The sequence below is a fragment of the Zootoca vivipara genome, chromosome 6 (genome assembly GCF_963506605.1).
Source record: "Zootoca vivipara chromosome 6, rZooViv1.1, whole genome shotgun sequence".
NCBI lineage: Eukaryota > Metazoa > Chordata > Lepidosauria > Squamata > Lacertidae > Zootoca > Zootoca vivipara.
Genome location: NC_083281.1, coordinates 24,519,966 through 24,542,795, shown reverse-complemented (window position 1 = coordinate 24,542,795; position 22,830 = coordinate 24,519,966). Strand labels below are relative to the sequence as shown.

The 22,830-nt window shown below is 47.3% G+C and overlaps 1 protein-coding gene across 1 annotated transcript; it reads left to right on the top strand.

The window, feature by feature from the left end:
* The first annotated feature begins 375 nt into the window (after positions 1-375).
* On the top strand, positions 376-12,926 carry LOC118086230 (phospholipase A2 inhibitor and Ly6/PLAUR domain-containing protein-like). The gene is made up of 5 exons (XM_035117616.1): positions 376-424; positions 8,835-8,951; positions 9,503-9,655; positions 11,381-11,518; positions 12,811-12,926. Exons 1-5 carry the CDS (start codon positions 376-378, stop codon positions 12,924-12,926), a joined length of 573 nt encoding a protein of 190 aa, XP_034973507.1.
* The last annotated feature ends 9,904 nt before the right edge of the window (positions 12,927-22,830 follow it).

The window sequence follows — 22,830 nt, the reverse complement described above, 5'->3', positions numbered from 1 at the left end:
CGGGTAGTAGGCAACCGCGGGCGAGACTGCATCTCCCCTTTCCCGGGAAGAATGGGAGGCTGCTTTATTCCCACAACAGCCTCTGTGACCCCTAGACGGTCAGAGCGATGGAATGCTTCAGCCATCTTCTGTGCGCCCAAGCGGAAGTCTGTTAGAAAAGTTTTTAATGTTTGATGTTTTATCGTGTTTTTAATATCCTGTTGGGTGCTGCCCAGAGGAACTTCTTCAAGATCCTCTGGGCATCTTCAAGATCCTCTGGGCATTTTACCCAGGTCAGCTTACTGGGTTTCACCCCCCTGTTGTTTCAGAGCCTTTCAGCCAGGGTATTCGATTCACCTTGAACACAGTTTCTCTGGCTCTCCCCTCACCATCACCATGCAGGATCTCCTGAAACTCTCCATCTTCTTTGTCCTCCTTACAACAGGTATGGAAGGATGGCTCACTCACGGGAGATTTACTCCATTGGGGTAGCTGGGGTCAGATGCGAGTTGACATCACATGACTGGCAGGCATATAAGACGGAAGGCATATCCAAGGTCTTTAATTATTATTTAAATTTGATTTGATTTTTTTTTTAAAAAAATAACAGCTTTGGAAGCAATTTAGAATACAGCATTAATAACCGTTTTCAATAAAGCGCAATTACACTAATAGGGTTAGTCATTTTTTAAAAATGCCTCCCACCTTCCTCTTTCTCCAGGAGCTACTATAACATGTGAAGTTTGTTCAAGCGAAGGATACATCTGCAATGGCACATTGACGACCTGCCCTCCCGGGAAAGATACCTGCATGGTTGCATACTCCGAAAATACTCTACGTGAGTGGGATCGAGGTTATTGGAACATAGGAGGAGGAGTCAGAATGTTGGTCCACCTGGCTCAGTATGGTCTACGCTGACCTGTCCAGGATCTCAGACAGGGAGTCTTCCTCCAAGTCCTACCTGGAGATGCTGGGGAGGGAACCTGGGATTTTCTGCATCCACAGCAGGTGGTCTATCACTGAGCTACGACCCTTCCCCTCAGGACAAGTGGGCACAGGACAGGGTCAGCCAAGGACACTGACTGTTAGGGCAGGGATTGCATGTTGGACAGGTCCTTGTCTCATCTTATCTTCAGTAATCACCTCAATGAACAAACTGGTTGAGTCATGCATCTACTGCGCTAACTGCCCATTAGTTTTCAGGCCCAATTCAAAGCGCTGGTTTGGACCTATCGAGCCGTAAACGGCTCAGGACTGCAATACCTCAAGGACCGCCTCTCTCCATATATACTGACACGGACACTGTTTTCATCATCTGAGGCCCTTCTTCATGAGCCTCCTTTGTGAGAGGTCAGAAGGGCGGCAACATGAGAACGGGCCTTTTCTGTGGTTGCTCCCCACTTGCGGAAGTCCGCTCACTCTTCTTGTTTAAATGTTTCTTTGGTTGTCCTTGAATCTTCACGACACACTTGCTACACTGGTTTAGAGTGTTGGAAGGGACACGGGTGGTGTTGTGGTCTAAACCACTGAGCCTCTTCGGCTTGCTGATTGGAAGTTTGACGGTTCGAATCCCCTTGATGGGGTGAGCTCCCTTTGCTTTGAGCCAGCTCCTGCCAACCTAGCAGTTTGAAAGCACACCAGTGCAAATAGATAAATAGGTACCGCTGAGGCGGGAAGGTAAACGGCATTTCTGTGTGTTCTGGCTTCCGTCACGGTGTCCCGTTGCACCAGAAGCAGTTTAGTCATGCTGGCCACATGACCCAGAAAGCTGTCTGTGGACAAACGCCGACTCCCTTGGCCTGAAAGCGAGATGAGCCCCACAACCCCATAGTCGCCTTTGACGGGACTTAAGTGTCCAGGGGTTCTTTACCTTTTTATCTAGAGTGTTGTACTAAGGCTGGGAAGACCAAAGAAGATTATTGGGTGATCTTGGCCCGATCTCTCAGTCTAAGCTTCCTTACATGGATGTCATGAGCTTTGAATGAAGCAAACCACGGCGGCTGACTTGAGTTCCTTGGAGGAACAGGTGCGATATACTTAATGTAGGAAAGAAAGAAAGGAAAAAGAAAGAAATGTGGTGAAATCAGATTGACCCACTCCCTCTCATCCATTGTAGGTGGAAAAGCTGAACGCAGTGTAGACAAAGACTGCGTCACTGAGGAAGACTGTGCCAATGCTGCCATGGAATTGTACTTTGGACATGGGAAAGCCTTAAGGACAGCTGCCTTCTGCTGCAATGAGAAGTTCTGTGGCAGAGTTGAACCTAAATGTATGTCTATCATTTGTTGGTGTGTGTGTGTGTGTGTGTGTGTGTGTGTGTGTGTGTTTGTGTTTGTGTGTGTGTTTGATCTTCCCATGCTTCTTCCCCCATCATGGAATCTCAAAATACCAATTTCTTTTTATCTAGAGCTGAAAACAAAACACTGCCTCTCCAAACTGCTTGCATTGTGGCCTGAGGTTGTGTTCTTGGGGAGAGAATGGCTTAAACATCCTTTCTTTTCAGTGCTTGAGAACCAAGAGCTAACTCGCATGTCCAAAATGGAGACCTGTAACACAATCCTTTCTTGTGTGATCTAAGTTAAACACCTCGTGACAGAGCTAGCAGAGCTGCATTCTCAGTTAATCATTTCCTGTTAGGCTCTCGGCAACTCTTTTGCTTAGCTTCAGTGGACAAACGTTTCCATATCGTGCTGTCAGCAGTACACAGACAGACATATAGAGTTATTTTCTATTTCAATTGTACAATTAAACAATTTACTTATCAGTAGAATGCTGGAGGCAGGGACCCTGTGCAAAAATAGTAAGGAGTCCTCAACAGCTTGCCAGTTTGCAGAGGAAGAAATGTCCATTTGCAGGCACAGTTTGAATCGAATCCAAACATCATCATCATCATCATCATTCATACCCCGCCCATTTGAATGGGTTTCCCCAAGTACTCTGGGTGGCTTCCAGCAGAATATGAAAACATAATAAAATGTCAAGCCTTAAAAACTTCCCAATACAGGGCTGCCTTCGACAATCTTACTCGGCTACGATTGATTGCCAAAGATCATCTAAAAGTTGTGTAGTTCTTTATCTCCTTGACATCTGATGAGAGGTCTACCACCGAGAAGGCCCTCTGCCTTGTTCCCTGTAACTTCACTTCTTGCAGTGAGGGGACAGAACAGACGACCTTCATTCAGCTGATCAGTGCTTACTGCAAGACCTTTAGAAAGCACATTGCCAGTGCCAACCAGCTGCTTGGTGAGCCTGTTTGATGGACAGGTGATGACAGGACTGTGGCCCAGCCCACCTAGTAAAGTTGGCTCACGGCGGTCAGGGGAGGTCCTGTCCGCCACTCTTACCAAACAGCCTTTAAACATGGAGGTGGGGTTTAATCTGGAAGGTTACTAGAAGGTGGCGGATGCCTCCTTCAAGAGTGAACCCCATCCCCTTTCAAAATTTATTTAGCACTGCTTTTGCCCACCGGTGGCTGGTGCCATTTTGGACTGCGCATTGGCAGCGGAATGTCAGGATTGTGCCCCCCCCAGGGCGCAGCAGAAGGGTCAGCCTTGGAAATTGAGCAAGGAGCTGACTCTTCAGCTGAGAGCTGTCTGTGTGAGTTAGAGAAGAAAGCCCAGGCCCCTTCCTTCCCAGGCAAGACACTGTTCGCTCTCAGGGAGAAAGGAGAGTTGGAAGGCAGCCGGAGCGGGGGGGGGGTAAGGCCAGCTTTTCAGTCCCCATACTAGGAGATTGGAGAGGCTCAGAGAATTGCGGAAGGGGAGGAGGAGAAAGGCAGAGTTCTGACGTCCTTCCTGTTGGGGGAGGGATTCTGAGTCAGTCTGAGCAACTTCTTTGCCGAGAGAGGGCAGGAAGTTTTGCAGTGGAGATGTCCCCCCCCCCTTGTAAATAAACGTACATAAAAGTACATAAAGCTTTGAAAATAAACGTACATAAAGCTTTGTAAATAAACGTACATAAAGCTTTGTAAATAAACGTACATAAAGCTTTGTAAATAAACGTACATAAAGCTTTGTACATAAAGTCTCAGTGGACCCAGGTGGCGCTGTGGTTAAACCACTGAGCCTAGGGCTTGCTGATCAGAAGGTCGGCGGTTCGAATCCCTGTGACGGGGTGAGCTCCCGTTGCTTGGTCCCAGCTCCTGCCAACCTAGCAGTTCGAAAGCACGTCAAAGTGCAAGTAGATAAATAGGAACCGCTACAGCGGGAAGGTAAACGGCGTTTCCGTGCGCTGCTCTGGTTTGCCAGAAGCGGCTTTGTCATGCTGGCCACATGACCTGGAAGCTATACGTCGGCTCCCTCGGCCAATAATGCGAGATGAGCGCGCAACCCCAGAGTCGGTCACGACTGGACCTAATGGTCAGGGGTCCCTTTACCTTTACCTTTACCTTAAAGTCTCAGTAAGCAGGGCCGTCTTTAGCATATGTACTGCCAGGGTGCAAAGAGCCGCCCAGCGCCCCCATATTTAGTTTAGCCACCCCCACATTTTTTGGGGGGTGAACTCAAAGTTGTTGAGCTTTTTCTTGGGAGGGGGTGGAAATAACTGCTTTTGTTTCCTAACTCTTCGGGAATATTTGACACCACAGAGTAAGTAACAGAGCAACGGAGGAGGGGGGCAGGGACTTTCGCTCCATTGCTTTTCACTGCCGCCTATTGAGAAGGACCAGTATACAGCAGGTATACATTTTGTGCCACTCAGAATTTGGCGCCCGGGTGCCCTGCAGCCCTTGGACCCCCTGGGTAAAGACGGCTCTGCTTACGGAGACTCATTACTGCTTAGCAGGCTGGTTGCATGCCAGGGATCATTAGGCTGAAGTCAGAATGGAGCTGGATGGGCAGCACGCCATCAGCCTCCAAAGCTGTAAACTCTGAGCTGCCTCTTCCAGATCCTTGAATGTTTCTACACCTGTTTTCAGTGCCACCATTAGAAGAGAATTTCAATGGAAAGCAGTGCCCTGCCTGCCACGAATGGTCAAACACATGCAAAGAGGAGGTGGTGAATTGCACGGGAGCCAACATATACTGCTTTGCTATATCTGCACACCTGCATTCTGGTAAGTGCAACCCCAGATGCAGCATGACCTGGGACCCCAAATCCTCCTTTCCACCTATTTTCACATAGGATCATGTGTAAGCCGAGCCATGCTGATTTAAGGCATGCCACTCTTCACTTCATTAAGACGTGAGTTTTTATATCAAACAAAATACCTACCTCTAATTCTCTTATTTAAATTGCTTCCATTGCGTTTGCTTCTTACGTGAATGCTTTGATCTCATTTTGCAACACAAACGTTTGTCTTTCGGAATTGGCACTTTGCTGAATTTCACTATGCAGTTCTCTAACCAAGGCGTGTGTACAAAAATGCATTCTGTTAGGGTAATTTGCTGCTTTATTATTATTGGCAAAATTGCATGCAAATGGGGGTGTGTTGGAAGAAACATACTAAATTTTTGATGTGTTTTCATGGGGGATGTTAAAAAAAAAGGCAAAGTGATATGAAAATGTGGAGAACTGGATTTAAGATTGGAGAAAAGAGAAACTGAAATTGACATACTTGCTCATCCCCACGGGATTGCTAGCCATTTTTTTTGAGCTCCATTCCATAAGTACCAGATTTGTTTAGTGGCAAGGACAGGGTAAATTTCATCTAGATGGGATGTACTGGTTTGGAGAATAGCTGGAAGAAATTAACATCATCTCCTGTCTTCCATTTCCAGAAAAAGTTGTGGACAGGACCCTTAAAGGCTGCACTAGTAAGTCTTTCTGCACCTCAATGAAAACTGGCCGCACTCCCATGTTGGGGGGTTCTGATGAGCTCAGGAAGGCAGAATGTTCACCAGATGTTTCTCGGGGAGCTCGGTGCTCTGATCTCCTTCTTCCAACCTTCTCTGGGCTCCTGCTCCTGAAGATTCTCTCATAAGAGGCACTTGCATGGGATGGCATCAGCTCTGTATTCAACCGAGACTTCCTTCTATCTATAGGTGACTTTTTCCAACTGCAATTAGGCCTTCTGGAGGAATTTTCTCTGATTCACAGAGTGAAAATAAACCTCAGGTTGAAATCAACTGCAAATTGAATTGTAATTCTTTTTTTTTTTTGTTAATTGTAATTTGTGTCAGCCTGAACATTGAGATCCAGCGAGGGCTTTCTGGCGGTTTCCTAACTGTGAGAACTGAAGTGTCAGCCATGGTAACATTGAAATTGTGTAAGGAGCTTGATCGTTACAGTTGTGTCAGCACATCATCATAGGAGGGGGGTGGGTGAATCACCAAGGGCTGGGTCCTGGCTTTTTGTGTGTGGTGGCGGGGTGTTATTGACAGACTTTGGTGGTCTGCCCCATGTGGCTATAGGGCTGTATTCTCACTTGACGGATCTCAAGTCATCTAAGTTTGGTACTTGAGTGAGCAGCTAGGGCTGACCAATGGCAGAGTGAATTGTCAGTTCCCTTTTATAGCCCCCCACAGTTGTCTGGTTGATTCCATGCCAAGGAAGGCACCCGTCTGTTGTGGTGACTTACGGTTCTGTCACTTTAAGAGATGTGGAATCTTAAAGGCCTATGTGTCAGTTACTGGAGGTAGGTTGAACAGGAGTTTAAATGCAGTTCCTTTTCATAACAACAGAAGGACCTGAGAAGAACCCTACTGAGTTAGTGGAGAGCAGACTTCCACAAGAGGTGGTAGACTCTCGTTGCTCGGCGGGGTTTAAGCAGAGGTTTGATGGCCACCTGCTATGGGTGATTTAGTTGAGATTCCTGCACTGCAAAGGGGTTCGACTGGATGACCCTTGGGGTCCCTTCCAACTCTACAGTTCTACAAGTGTAGGATAGACCAAAAGCATACCTAGCCTAGCATAATCTTTTGCATACTGGCCAACCTGGTGCCTCTGGAAGCCCACCATGGTCAATGACCAGGGATGATCCGAGCAATAGCTCAAGAAAAGGTGGGCAGGCTACTGGTCTCCCGTCCTAGGTGTAAATGCACACTGGTGAAAGCTGCCACTTGTCAAACATGCTTCCTCTGGATGTCATTACAGGCTCTTTGAGCCAAAGAAGTTGATTCGTCACATGTATTTCTCATCATCATTACCATGCAAGATCTACTGAGGCTCTTCCCCTTCTTTGTTATATTAACTACAGGTAAGGAGACACAGGTAGCCTACTGGAGAATTTCTTTTCTTTTCTTTGTACAGTGGGGTAAACAGTTGTTATTGTTGTTTAGTCGTTGAGTCATGTCCGACTCTTCGTGACCCCATGGAAGAGCATGCCAGGGGTAAATAGGGCCAGGGCCAAATTGAGGTCGCTCAGGGTTGGCATCAGTAGTTGGTACTGTTAGGCAACTGTTGAGGCTCATGCCTGTTTGGGAACCCACTGCTGATTCCCAGAGCATCCTGGTTCTGCTCTCTCTCCTTACTGCCTCCCCCACGGTTCCCCTGCCCTCTCTGAGCATTCCAGCAATGTCCAGGGGAAGGACATGAGATAGCTGTTTCCACCTGCTTTGTGCTCTCTTGCGTGGATTAGGGCCAGAGGGCATATGAATGGGCAGAGAAAGGAGGAGGTAGGGAAGGAAGGGGCAGAAATTGGGCTAAGCTTGCATTTATAGGCAGACCTTTCTAATTCACAAATCATGAGCTACCACCATCATTTGAAATTCACCCTTCTCTGCTAATTGGCTGTGTTCCACCTAGAAAAGCTGTCTAAGAGGGGATTTACGGGTAGGTTGGATTGGACAAAAAAAAACCCACACAGAAGAACGATTTTCTCTCAAATCTCATTTGCTGCTCATCTCAAAAGCTGTGATAAGAGAGGAGATAACATCTAGAGGATTTGATGGGAAAAGATCGGGAATAGAATGGATTACGAGGAAGATTTGGACATTAGAACTAGGATGGCAGGGCGAAACGTTATTTAGAATCCCTGCTTTGTGCTCTCTTGCGTGGATTAGGGCCAGAGGGCATATGAATGGGCAGAGAAAGGAGGAGGTAGGGAAGGAAGGGGCAGAAATTGGGCTAAGCTTGCATTTATAGGCAGACCTTTCTAATTCGCCAATCTTGAGACACCACCATCATTTGAAATTCACCCTTCTCTGAATTTTGCAATGCAATCCCCCCAACCAAGTAATGTGTAGGAAAATGCATATAATACAAAAAATGCACTCAGGAATGCATATGTTGGTGACTGGAACATTAAGAAAATGTGTTACATAAGAACTGAACTTAAGAGTGGTAAAATGAGAAATTGAAATTGACAGATTTGCCATAGCTGCCAAGTTTTCCCTTTTCTCGCGAGGAAGCCTATTCAGCATAAGGGAAAATCCCTTAAAAAAAGGGATAACTTGGCAGCTATGCAGATTTGCCCATCACTAGAAGGAGGTACACTCACTCAGAGAGGGAGGTGGCAGGGATGGGGATGGGGTTGAAGGCATCTTGCCCAACAACACAGCGATAGAGCATCTTTTTCCCATGCAGAAGTTTGGTTCCCAGCAACTATAGGTAGAGCTGGGAATGTCTCCTGCTTGAAACCATTGAAAGCCACTGCTGGATCAATGGATTCGGCTCATTCCAAGGCAGCTTCTTATGTTCGAGGTTAGCTATCACATGATTGGCATGGCTACATGATGGAGGATATGCCCCAACCTTCCCTTTTCTCACCCCATTTCTCTCTTTATTCCATCCCTTCCTTTCTTTCTCTTCTTCATCTCATCCCCTGTGTTTTCACTTCTTTGCCACCTACATGGAAATCAGCTTGAAGGTCCCTCAGACCATAAGTTGTTGGAAGTCAATGGATTTTTATAACGATATTTACTTATAGAAAAGTATATGAATGGATTCCCTCTCTGCATCTCCCTTTTCTTTCCCAGGTGCTTCTTTGGAGTGTGAAGTTTGTTATGGCCTTGGGACCAGATGCAGTGGCAGGATGGCGACCTGTTCTCCTAAGAAAGACACCTGTGTCGTTGCATTTGCTGAAACTACTCTGGGTGGGTGGTGTTCGAGGTGTTGCTGGTGGAATCCCTGATCCAGACCTTGTGCAGAGTAGAAACGCATTTGCTCTCCGCCGCAAAAATGACTTTCAAAGCTTTGCTGCAGAACAGTCTTAAAATGGTCACAAATAAATGTTGCACAATACAAAATGCACAGTCGATCTCTATCACTGAGCTATTGCCCTTCAATTTCCCCTTGAGACTTGCTGGTTATTGAGTCCAGTTCCTTGGACCTGTTACTGAGTTCATAATCTGTGGTATATGAAGCTGGTAGGATATGTTCTCAATAATCAGGGTCTCTGGGAGAGGGGCAGAAGTCAGATTATACTGTGCCCTTTTTAATGAAGATATGCCCTTCAATCCAAGAGGAGATTGCGGGGATACTCACCCCCCTCCACTGGCTCCCAAATACTTGCCATCAGTGGTAGAAATCTCAGGAATCTGAGAAATGTGCATCTTCCAGCCAAAAACACAATGCTTGACATAATGATGTTTTGCTCATCACTGAACAAACCTGTCTCTTTTTCTCACTCTCGTTTCTACCATAGAAGAACATAAAATTCACACTGTAGAGAAAACCTGCGATTCTTCCAAGGTCTGCTCCACTCCCCCAACGTACTTTGTTTTTGGGTTGGGGAGAACCTACAGGATGTACTTGGTCTGTTGCACGGGGGACAACTGCAAAAATGCCAGGCCTAAATGTAAGTATTATTATTATTATTATTATTATTACATTGATATCCCACCACTCCTTCAAAGAACTCAATGTTGTGTACTCAGTTTTCAATTTCTTCATTTTATCACCATGAGGAAGGTTAGGCTGAGAGACAGTGACGAGCCCAAAGGCCCCAGTGGCTGAAAAGGAACTGAAACATGGTCTCTCAGGTTCAAGTCCAGAACTCTAACCATTACTCCACTCTGCTTCACCTAAATGTATTTATTTTAAGCCCTTTTTTACCTCACTCGATATTCATAAAAGATTCCCAGAGCACCTTGAATGAGATCAGCATCCTCAGAAATAAGGCCACATATACTGAGGCCTACTGTAGTCATGTCCATTTCTTTTAGTGGGCCAACTCTGAGTAAGACTAGCATTGGATACACCCTGTTCCAATTTCCTTGTTGTGCTTCCACCCTCCACCATTTGTGAACGTAGGAAGCAGCCTTATATGGAGCCAGACCATTGGTCCATCTGGTTCAGTATTGTCTACACTGATTGGCAGGCCTGTCCAATGTTTCGGGAAGGGGATGTTCCCTTTTCTGCCTGGAGATGCTGTGGATTGAACCCAGGATTTTCTGCTTGCAGAGCAGATGCCCCACCACTGAAGCATGATCCTTCCTTTCCTCTACTCCATCACAATTGTCAATCTGTAATCAATTCAGTTCTATTCGTCATCAACATCTGTCTCTAGCACAGGCTCTCCTCAACCTGAAGACCTCCAGGTGTTTGGGCCTACAGATCTCCACACCCCAGATACCCCTGCTGGCTAGGGCTCATGACAGACCCTCCAAGTGTCCCTATTTTCCAGGGACAGTCCCTGATTTAGAGAAGCCGTCCCAGTTTCTGATTTGATCCCGGAATGTCCCACTTTTCCTTAGGATGTCCCTGTTTTCATTGGAGAAATGTTGGAGGGTACGGACTTATCTGACCCCCGAGTTGTCTGAAGGCAATCGTGTATAGGGAAGTTGTTTTTAAATGTTTAATGTTTTATTATGTTTATATATATGTTGGAAGTTGCCCAGAGTGGCTGGGACAACCCAGTAAGATGTGTGGGGTATAAATAGTAAAATTTTCATTATAGAATGGGACGTCCCTGTTTTCATCGGAGAAATGTTGGATGGTACGTTAGGAATGTGGAACTCAAACAACATCCAGCGGGCACTGTGTGCGGGAAGGCTGCTCTAGGCTACAGCCACCTATAAATAAAATGTATTTAGCCTTTAACGCTTTATTAACCAAGATAGCAACAAACATGGATGGCTTTAAAAGAGGACTGGAGCAAGTTAATAGGTGATTGTCCCCACTCCAATCTACTTGGCAATGGGCCTAGGCTAGAAATTGCCATTTCAGAGGCAGCCCAATACATAAACGACGGAACTCGCTCCCAAAGGAGGCAGTGGTGGCCACCAACTTGGACGGCTTTAAAAAGAGGACTGGACAAATTCATGGAGGACAAAGCTACCAATGGCTACTAGCCATGATGGTGATGCTCTTCCACAATGGTCAGGGACAGAATACCAGTTGCTGGAAGTTGGAGGATGGCAGTGGGCTCATGTTGTCATTCTAGCTGGCTACTGTGAGAGCAAGATCCTGGGCTAGATAAGCCATTGGCCTGATTCAGCTGATTCTTCTTATCTTCTTAGCCTCTGCCTCCTACTTAGTCCATTCCTGAAGCTGATTATGAATCCTATTCTTCGGCTTGCAGTACCCCAAGTAGAAAAGAAAGTCAATGGAAAGCAGTGCCCTACCTGTTACTCCTCGTCAGACGTGTGCCATGCAAAGGTGGTGAATTGCACCGGCTTGGAGAGCTACTGCTTTGACGTGGCCACAACCACCTATATTAGTAAGTCTTCATGCACAATGTGCCTTTGAGTCCAGTTGGTAGAGCATGAGACTCTTAATCTCACGGTCATGGGTTTGAGCCCTATGTTGGGGGCTCGTGGTCCCTCCAAACTCAACCATTCTGTGATCTGTAGGTGAGCTGATTCTCAGAGCAATGGCATCTTGCCCTTGCGTAGCTGGAGACACAGAGCAAACTGGTTCTGCTGTCTTGTGTCAGGCACAATATGGGGGCATTTCTTCGAGACAGGCCATGCAGCAACCCCAGATGCTTGGTGGGTAGAAGGGAACACAATCACCCTACCAATCCAATGGGTCCATTTTAGCCAGCTTGCCAATTTTAATTAATGGATATTTTTAAATGTTTTGATGGAATTTTATTGCAGCTTTTAATGATGTGAGGAGCTCAGTGTTGTGTGTTCAAGCCCCGTGTTGGGCAAAAGATTAATGAACTACAGGGGGTTGGACTAGATGAACTTGTGGTCCCAACTGTACGATTCTATGATTCCATAATTCTATGTGTGGATTTTATACTTGATTTCATAATTGATGGAAACTGCTTAGAACTAATTTATGTCATGGAAGCAGTATATAAATTAGCATAAAGTAATAGTAAAAATAGGGACCCAGGTGGCGCTGTGGTTAAACCACTGAGCCTAGGGCTTGCTGATCAGAAGGTCGGCGGTTTGAATCCCTGTGACGGGGTGAGCTCCCATTGCTCGGTCCCAGCTCCTGCCAACCTAGCAGTTCGAAAGCACGTCAAAATGCAAGTAGATAAATAGGAACCGCTACAGCGGGAAGGTAAACGGCGTTTCCATGCGCTGCTCTGGTTTCGCCAGAAGCGGCTTTGTCATGCTGGCCACATGACCTGGAAGCTATACGCTGGCTCCCTCGGCCAATAATGCGAGATGAGCGCGCAACCCCAGAGTCGGTCACGACTGGACCTAATGGTCAGGGGTCCCTTTACCTTTACCTTTAATAGTAAAAATATGCAAGTTACTTGCAGAGAACAATGAAGTATAGAGTACAAATGAGCAACAAATGATATTAATGAAGCCCTGAACATCAGCACATCCAACCAGGATAAAAGCCCAGGGATGCAGTTAGGACTTCACTATTGGGCTGACCAAAACCCTTATTTAGAGGCGACAAGTTGACTGGCAACAATGATTTCCCAGGCTACTTAATCTTATCTTCCCTGTTCAGATGGACAACGGCAGCACAGTATCATGAAGGGATGCACTACTAAGTCCATCTGTTCCTTAATAAACAGAGGCCAGGCCTACCTCTTAACAGGTGCGGACATTGTTAAAAAGGCCACCTGTACTCCAGAGATTTCAAGGGGATCTCAGTCCTCTGCGCTCCTTCTGCCAACCTTTCCGGTGCTTCTGCTGCAGAAGATCCTTTCGTAAAAGGCTCCCGCGGGGGACTGCATCAGCTCTGCATCCGTCTATGCTTGCCTTGTATCCGCTTAGCACTTTTTCTTAATGATGTTGGGCCTTCCAGATAGATTTCCCTTGCTTTCCTCAATGACAGTAAAAAACAACAACCAGGATTCAAACAAAATCTGTCTGAGCGATTTCATTTGCCTGCCTTTATGAAACAAGTACCGACAATCACAAATTGGTAGCAAATCTAAATTCTCGAGGAGAAATACCTACCAAGGAAGCAGGGTCAAAACACAGCACTAATACAGAACACTAAAAATTATCAGTGCAAACAGAGATCGACAACAGCATCAAAGTTCTATTGTGAATGGTCCTTGCACTGCATGGCAGATATCTTTTAGGATTTTTTGAGCTGCTCCTGCGAAGATGGCAACCTTGTTTGCAATGGCATCTTTATGGTCTGCCAACAGATCACACACAATATCAGTCAGGGTCCAGCCTGCTTTGGCTGTTGAAAGACGTCTCAGGGAACAAGCTCTGAGATCTGTATACGAGGGACTATTGCAGCCCCCTCCCCAAGTGTCCATATTTTCCATGAATGTCCCTGATTTAGAGAAGCTGTCCCAGTTTCTGATTTGATCCTAGAACGTCCCACTTTTACTTAGGACAGTGATGGCGAACCTATGACACGCATGTCAGACGTGACACGCAGAGCCCTCACTGCTGGCACGTGCCCCATTAGCCCATTTGCACAGTTGTTGTTGCCCCCCCCATTTGTTCTCCCGCTCCTCCTCACGCTATGGCTTGTCTCCACTGTTAAAACCCATTGTCTCCGCTGTTAAAACCCGGATCCTTTTTTTGTTGTTGTTGCTGGTAGCAGAGATTGGTTTTTTAACCCTTTCTGTGCTGTTTTTTCTGGCGCTTTGGCAGACGATGATTGGGTGTAACAGCGTTCGTTTTTTAACCTGTTCTGTGCTGGTTTTTTTGGTGCTTTCGCAGACTATATCGGTGCTGCGTGTTAGTTCCAGCGAAGGTATTATTCGTCATTTATTTCTGTTCTCTTTACCCCCCCCAAAAAAAGCGCAGCAGCTTTGGGGCACCCCCCCAAAAGCAAAGCAACTTTTGCACCACCACCCCCAAAAAACTCCAAAACTTTGGTCAGCAGCTCCCCCCAAAAAGCTCAACAACTCTGGGCACTTTGTGATAAATAAGGGTTTTTTGGTTTGGTTAAATAATTAGTTTTTGATTTATTAAATACAGTTATATATTACAATTATACATTTTTGTTATTTAAACTATTAATATCGTGAAATTATGGGTTTTTTTTCTTGAAGTGACACACCACCCGAGTTATGCTCGGTTTTTTTGGCGAATTTTGACACACCAAACTCAAAAGGTTGCCCATCACTGACTTAGGATGTCCCTATTTCCATTGGAGAAATGTTGGAGAGTATGGAGTTATCTGACCCCTGAGGTGTCTAATGGCAATCCGGCATAGGGAAGTGTTGTTTTTTAATGTTTAACATTTTATTATGTTTTTAAATATGTTGGAAGCTGCCCAGAGTGGCTGGGGCAACCCAGTAAGATGTGGGGGTATAAATAGTAAAACAATCATTATGGAATGGGACGGCCCTATTTTCATGGGAGAAATGTAGGAGCGTATGCTATCGTCTTTCACATCCCCACAAACACATACCTGCTGTGCATAGGAAATCCCTTTCTACTTTCCCTACAAATAGGCTGAAGACATTGTTTGGGGGCAGTAAAAGCTTTGCTAAGCGCAACAGAAGTTGAAATTCTGTTGAAAATGTTGTTGGAAATATTGCTCTCCCTTTAGTAAACCAAACCAAGGGGGGAAATGCTTGGGTGTTGGTGGGCAAAAACATTTTCACGAGAATCTACCCCAAATGCGGGTGGCGCTGTGGGTTAAACCACAGAGCCTAGGGCTTGCCGATCAGAAGGTCGGCGCTTCGAATCCCTGCAACGGGGTGAGCTTCCGTTGTTCGGTGCCTGCTCCTGCCAACCTAGCAGTTCGAAAGCACATCAAAGTGCAAGTAGATAAATAGGTACCACTCTGGCAGGAAGGTAAACGGTGTTTCTGTGCGCTGCTCTGGTTTGCCAGAAATGGTTTAGTCATGCTGGCCACATGACCTGGAAGCTGTACACTGGCTCCCTCAGCCAATAAAGCGAGATGAGCGCCGCAACCCTAGAGTTGTCCGCGACTGGACCTAATGGTCAGGGGTCCCTTTACTTTCACCTTTATCCCATAAATTATTGTTTCTAATGAAAAAAAATTCTCCTTATGGACTAGGGAAGTACATAAATCCGAATGCATGGTATTTTTTAAAGTAAATGACTCCACAGTTCATGAAAACATTTCACCTTACCTGAAATTGCCTATAGTGGGGCTTCCCAAACCATGATCTAGAAACCACCAGTGGTCTGCAAGCTTCATTCAGTGGTCCATGTTTTTTGTATGAAGAATGGTGGGAGCAGCCAACTGAGCGACTGATTCATTGCTCTTATAATCCAATGGTCCACCTAGATGGTGAGCAGGGTGAATCCCCCCCTTTGTATCACTTTATTTCTTTTTAGCCGAAAACTTTTAAATAAAATATTAATATCAAAAAAGAGAGAAATGATTGGAGGGCAGTTGGCTGGGGGGTAAGGAAGCACTTGGAAGGAGTGGAGAGGATTAGCAGTGAAGTTAATGGGAGTCTAGGGTGAATAATTTTAATGCTGAATCTGCATTAAGACTCAAGCTGACGAATATTACACTGAAGAACTTCGCTTAACACAACAGGTCCACCCATTGCATTAACTATTCATGTTGATTTTTATATAATTCGATCCGCAGTGCAATAAAATGCAATACAGTAAGCTGGCAATTTACATGGGGGCTACATTCCAGGCTTCATGGCTAAAGACAAAATTGTGTATAGTCAAAACCAGCATTTGAAATTTGCCAGGTGCCAGGCACATTTTGCAGCTGGGATGTTGGGATTTTGCCTGTTTTTTCCCCAAAGAAAGGTTTCATACAGAATTTCTTTTTTAAAAACAACCACCACCACCCACATGTCTTTTCAAGTTTTCCGAATAAGAGTGGCTTTTCAAATGTTAAAAATGGGTGGGTGGGTGGTTTCTCAAGTTTGCTTTAAAAAATGTGGGTAGGATTGTACGGCATGTTATGACTGCATATTTGTATATGCCTTCTCCTCCTGTCTCTTATCTTTCTCCGTCTTCCCTCTTTGTGAACAAAGTAAAAAGCAACCTGCTCATCCAGATAAATGGCTGCAGGGATGGCCAGCCCTGTTGTGATGCAGTGAGAGAGCTGCCCCAGGCAGCTGTCCTTGGGTGTCATGAAAGGCTTGCAAATTTGTTTGTTATTTTATCTGTTCTTACTGTAGTTATGAGCAAGTGAAGCCATTGGGAAATCTTCCGCCCCAGAGGCTAAATTCACTTGAGCTAGCTTTGGGACCTGTGCACCTGGACTTGGGGGGCAACCACCATTTACTGCTTTGTATTAGGCAGAAAAGTGTCATAAGAAGATAAGACGATCCCGCTGGATCAGGCCAATGGCCCATCCTGTTCTCACAGTGGGTGATCAGATACCCATGGGAATCCTGCAAGCAGGATCTGAGCACAAGAGCCCTCTTCCCCTCCTGCAGCTTCCAGTACCTGATATTCAGAAGCATTGCTGCCTCTTGACTGTGGAAGCAGAGCACAGCTATCATGCCTAGTAGTCATTGATGACCTTCTCCTCCATGAATTTGCCCAATCCCTTTTTAAAGCCATCCAGATTGGTGGTCATTCCTGCCTCCTGCGGGAGTGAGTTCCATAGTTTAACTATGCACTATGTCTCGGGCTGGCTCTGAAATGGCCCATGCCATGGCCATTTCTAGCCAAGGCCTATTGCCAAGTAGATGGACATGAGGCCAGAGCCATCTATGTATTTCCCCTTCAATGCTTGGCAGCGCCCCAGACTTAGAATCATAGAACTGTAGAGTTGGAAGTGACCACGAGGGTCATCTAGTCCAACCCCCTACATTGCAGGAATCTTTTGCCCAAGGTGGGGCTCGAACCCATGACCCTGAGATCAAGAGTCTCATGCTCTGACCAACTGAGCTATCCCATGATTTTGCTTGACTTATGTTTAAAGAGCATGGTGAGTTTGCAGCCAACAAACACAGAATGCTGCCTTGTGATAATCAGACCATTGGTCCATCTAGGTTAGTATCTCTGGCACTGGCTGGCAGTAGCCCTCTGGGATATCAAACACAGAATCTTTCACAGTGCTTCATGGAAATGCCAGGGATTGACGCTGGGAATTTCAGCAACTGAGATACAACGCTAGATTGCAGTTAGGTTTCGAGTACAGTTTATAAGCTAAAGGTTTGGTGCACATCTCTGTTCAATACAAAAACCCAGTTTTTAAGTTCATTAAAAAAGAAGAAGCATGCATGACACACACAGAGGCTTTAACTGAGTCAGATCATTGTATTCTCAGAGGGGCTCAAACTGCCCCCCTCTCTTTACTTCCTCCTTCCTTATTATCTCCTTCCCTGTTGATGGCGGTCATCATGAAAATCAGCATTCCCAGGAGGCTTAGCTGATCTAAATCCCGCTTTAAATTCCCACTCATTACTGGTGCAGTCAGTAGTCTAAACACACCCACCCACACCCATTTCTTAAAGAAGTCATCCTCATCTCATTGGCTGCAACAGAAGTGCAGGCAAACTAGCCAAGGGCATACAAGTAAGAAGAGCAGTTTGCAAGAGAGCGGAAACATCTCAGTCCCAGTGGAAAAACATCAAGGGAAACAGCTGGCCTGTCAGAGGAGAAGGTAGGGGACTCCAATTTATTCAATGTATTAGCGATCATTTGTAGCAGAAACCAGGGGATTGCATTTCAGGAGATTAATCTTGTAGAAATGTGAAGATCAGGAGAAGGTCCTGTAGAACAGCTTTCCCCAAACTTGTGTTCTTCCTTTGGGTATCTCTTTGGCTACCATGAGAACAGAGCATTGGACCTCATCTGGAACACCTAATGTTCTTATGGTTTTTTGACTACAACTCCGATCATTCCCAGCCACCACATTTTTGCTAGGTGGGGATGATGAGAGTTGTAGTCCAAAACCTAGAGGACACTAGGTTGGGGAAGACTGATGGAGAAACCTCCAGTTTAGGAGCTGAATCCCAAGTTATCTAGTTCTGTAGAAATATATAGTTCTTGCAGCTCTGCTCCAGCAGGGAAGCCTTGTCTTGCTGTAGCAAATGTGAAGCAGCAACCTTTCCTAATGCGCAAAGGCAGCAGCTCATGTATACTTCTCATCTGACAAAGCCCACAATGAAGAACTAGGGAGCGGAAGCTGATGCATAAAGGATAGGCTCAGCCTTCACTTTAAGCTTGGTTTATGTTAAGCTTTACAGGCCAGAGATGGGGAGCCTGTGGCTATCAACCAGAGACAGTATAGCTACCCCTTTTAATAAGCTAAATCACGGAACTGTAGTCCTCCCTTCAGTTTAAAAATCTGCCAAGTGAATCTTACAGAATTAATCTCCAAAATTTAAATCTGTTGCTGGAGCAAAGAGGGGAGGGGCTTTATTATTTCTCAAGCACGTGATCACGCACATGCATCTCAAAACAATAGAAATTATCCCTCTATAGCATGGGTGTCAAACACAAGGCCCGGGGGCCAAATCCGGCCCGCCAGACCTCGTCATGTGGCCCGCCGAGCGCCCCAGCCAGCGGGACCCAGCAGCGGGACCTTGCTGCTGAAGCGCCGCGCCGACAAAGCGCCGACAAACAGCTGGGGCCTGGGGGGGTAGAAAGGCGGCTGGAGCAGTGCTGCATGGAGCACCCCGAGCCACAGCAGAAGGAGGAGGTAGCTTGCCAGGTCAGCGCCCAGCAGCGCCGCACGGAGAGTCCCAATCCTCTGCGACGCAGCAGTGCTCTGTAGCACTTTGAATCCTCCTCCTCCTGCCACGGCTCGGCGCCTGGAAACGGCTGCTGCTGCTGCTGAAGCACAGACAAAGCACCCAGCAGCGCCGCGTGGAGGAGCAGGAGGATTCAAAGTGCAGCCAGCAGCAGCAACGCTCCCAGAGACTCAGGGCGCTCTGCGCACGCTTCTGGGTGCCGACCCAAGCCTCTGGGAGCCGGCAGGAGGAGGAGGAGGCTTGCCGGGTTGTCACCCAGCAGCGCGCGCGGAGCGCCCCGAGTCTCTGGGAGCGTTGCTGCTGTTGGCTGCCGGAGGCTAGGGGCGCTCTGCGCGCGCTGCTGCGTAACGACCCAGCAAACCTCCTCCTCCTCCTGCCGGCTTCCTGAGGCTTCGGGGCGCTCTGCGCGCGCTGCTGGGTGACGTCCCAGCAAGCCTCCTCCTCCGGCTCCCAGGGGCTTGGGTTGACACCCAGCAGCACACGCAGAGCACCCTGAGCCTCATTCAAACCAACTTTAAAGGAGAACACATTTTTTTTTAAAAAAATCAGCAGTAACATGGTCATAAAACCACATCTAAAAAGTCTGGGGTAATACAACGTTTTCACCTGGTACCAAAAAGAAGAAAAAAAGACTCAGGTCCAGATGAACCTCTGCGCGTGCTGCTGGAACCACTTGCAGTAATAATAATAAAAAGACACCCACCGAAAATAAGCCACCCTGTGTTTTTTTGAGGAAAAAAAGTTATAAGACGGTGTCTTAAAAAAGGGAAAACACGGTAGGATGCTGCTTTATACTTCTGGCCCTTAAACCCTGGAACCAGGAGAACCTCAGCCAGTCCCTTTGGTGAAGGGTGGTGGCTCACTGGCAGAACATCTGTCCTGCATGCAGAAGGACCCCAGCTTCTCCAGGTACTAGTAGCTCTGCAAAGCTCCTGCATGAAACCCTAGCGAGCCTCCACCACCCAGTGCAGTTACCCAAAAAATCATTTTTCAATAAATTGTACAATAATTGTACATTTGAATATCTACTTGCCATTATTCTGACTATGTTAGTTATTACATTATTACAAAAAGCAGTAATAACTGAATGCAGTGACAAAAATTTATGATAATAAAGATAATAAAGAGTGGACACATAGTCCTACAGATACTACCGGCCCTTTGAGGGTGACCAAACTGCTGATGCGGCCCCCGATGAATTTGAGTTTGACACCCCTGCTCTATAGTATCGTTTTAGACCTCATCAGAAGTAGTGCTCCCAACATGAGATGGCGGGGAGCAGGGCTATGTGAGCTGGGAAACAGGTTTGTCTTCTTGGCATATTTCTGCTTCCTTCTCTCTCTGCCCCCCCCCCCAATTTCCAAAAAAGAATTTTGGATGGTTCTTTAATATAACAACCCCTAATAAATCTGTCTTGCTCCTTACCCCTTGCCCCTCCTGTTTGCTTTTTAAACATGTGTCTGCTGGGGATTTGTAGTGCAGTCTTAAACATTGTTTTACTCAGAAGCACATCCCAGTATCCTTAACAGGACTTTGTTCCAGGGAAAGGTTTCTAGGATTGCGGGCTGAATCCCTGATCCATCTTCCCCCAGAATTATGAGCACGGAATGTCTTTCAACACTTGGAGTTGGGCAGTGCTCTTATTTTCAACCAGAAAAGGAATTTTAAGCTTTTGAAAAGGCGTGGGTTGACCCAGGCAGGCACGATCTGTGGGCCTGTGTGGTGAAGTAACTGGGACAGGATGCGGGGTTGGGTAAAAATCAGACCAAATCTTGATCGACCGCATCATGAAGTGGGGTTGGCATGGCAGTAGGGCAATGGTCCCATTGCATCAGTCCTTGCTGGAAAGCACTGTTCCCTGCCATGAGAATGTTCCAGGGCTGAGCCAAGCCAAATGTCCAGGATCTCGCTGGGTGCCTGGGGTGAGAGATTCCAGCCATGCGGGGGCCCTAACCTGATCTTAGGGTGTGCATGGCCAATATTTTCCCCTAGAGGCCTCCATTGCTATACTGATCCTGCCCAATGCCTATTCTGCTGATATACAGACCTTGGTTGGTTGGCTTCCGTATGTCTCGGGAGACAATGGAGAAGTGCGCCTTTGGGGGGGGGTGAAATCAAACAATTGGGGAGTTAATGGTGGCTGTGGCTGTACACCCAAATGGGAATACATGTTTTGTTGCAGTTTTGACCATCGCCTAACAAAAGTAAGCCTTAGGCCACTGAGGGATAGGTGAAAACCCCTCAAGGTTGGGAGAAAAAATTCCATTGACGGCCTGTCAACCAGCAACTGAAATAGCCTAGCAAAGCTCTGACGCAGAGGGTGGATGGAAAGTTCACTACAGGTAAAGTGTTGCCATAGCCCACGTGAATGAGACCTTTTAAGCCCTCACCCTTCTTCCCTCTTGCGAGATCCCACGGGACGATGCCGCTGTGTGAGATCTCTCTAGAAGGTGAAGGAGGTGTAAGGGTGCTCTCCTCTACGGCTATCCAGGCCCTGCACTGCCAGGTAAAGTCACTCTGTGTGTGGTGGCCCCTGGAAACATACTGTGTGTGTGTGTGTGTTGTTTTTGTTTAGGTTGCATGGCAGAACTCATCCATTGAGCATTCATTCTGATTTGCTTGTGCGAAAATTGAGGGGTGCTCTGAAGGCCTTGGCTGCTTATTTTTATTGAGCATTTGTTGAGATTTGTCGTGGGAAGGCTGTACAATGCTGTATCCCAAAAGTGTTAGCGCACATTTTCCAATGCATTTCTCTGGCACTTCCCTTGCGGAAAAGAAGTCTGATTCTGTGTGTGTGCAAGGGAGGGAGCTAGTTTGTTTCTCAGGAGCCCCCCAGCAACTGTCTGGGGCTGCTAGGAATTGAAGTCTGACAACATCTGGAAGGCCAGGGCTTCCCCAGTCTTGCAATCTTGGATTTCCCCCAGGTAATTTGGTGTCACTTGGCTTTTTACGCGTTTCTGCGTGCTTAAATGCACACTTTGTTAAGTAACACCTGGTGTCGACACTTCCTCTGTATATCGTTGCAGGTCCTTTGAACCAAGTACATCGTGGAGAGAGCTTCTGTTCTTGTGCTCTGAAATTTCCCATCACCATGCAGGCTGCCCTGACATGCTTCTTTGCACTTCTAAAGACGGGTGAGGAGGGTCTGGGAGGCTCCTGGGGGTTGCTTCCATCTGGGATGAATAGATTTGGAGCCAAGCTTGTGTCCCATGATTGGTATGGATACAGGTGCGTCGCTAGAGGGGGGTGGGGTGGGCCGCCCCGGGCACCACCCTGGAGGGGGTGACAGACACTCGCCGGGGCCCCGCCCCCACGATTGGCGACTCAGCCGATCCCAAAACCTTACTCGGCGTGAGGCGGTGGCTGGCTTGTGCTTGCTCTCTCGCTCTGCCGCTGCCGGCTCACGCTTTCCTTTTTCCCCCCTGGCTGGGGTGGGCCCTGGGGGTGGAGCCATGCACAGAGGCAAGGGGCGGGCCAGCGAGGAGGGGCGTCACACCAGCATCAAGCATGACACCTCGCTGACACGCCCCTCGCCTCTGCCAAGGGCCCACCCCAGTCGGAAAAAAACAACAAAAAAGAGGAAAGTGCGAGCTGGCAGCGGCAGAGCGAGAGAGCAAGCACACACTGAGCAAGGTTTTCACAGGGTGGCAGGTCGCGCTCCGCTTGCTCCCACCCTCGGCCGACGCGTTCTCTCCCTGGATGGAGTCGGGGGGGGGCAGCGAGGGGCATTACAAGCGTCGCCTCGCTGGCTCGCCCCTCAACTCCACCCAGGGAGAGCGTGCACCGCAGCAGGAAGGGAAAGCCGCATCGGCCGAGGGAGCAAGCCGGTCCCGGCAGCCACCCAGCAAAAAACCACTAGGTGCTGCAGGGCTTGGCTTGCTCAGCCAACACGCGTTCTCCCTTCCTGCTGTGGCGTGCACCAGGGCGAAGTTGAGGGGTGGGCCAGTGAGGCGGCGCCCCGCCCCTGGGGGTGCCTCCGCGTTTGCCGCCCC

Coding starts and splice junctions, on each gene's coding strand:
- LOC118086230 (XM_035117616.1), top strand. CDS start 376: ATGCAGGATCTCCTGAAACTCTCCATCTTCTTTGTCCTCCTTACAACA. Junction 425..8,834: donor CTTTGTCCTCCTTACAACAG/GTATGGAAGGAT, acceptor TTTCTTTCCCAG/GTGCTTCTTTGGAGTGTGAA. Junction 9,656..11,380: donor CAAAAATGCCAGGCCTAAAT/GTAAGTATTATT, acceptor TTCGGCTTGCAG/TACCCCAAGTAGAAAAGAAA.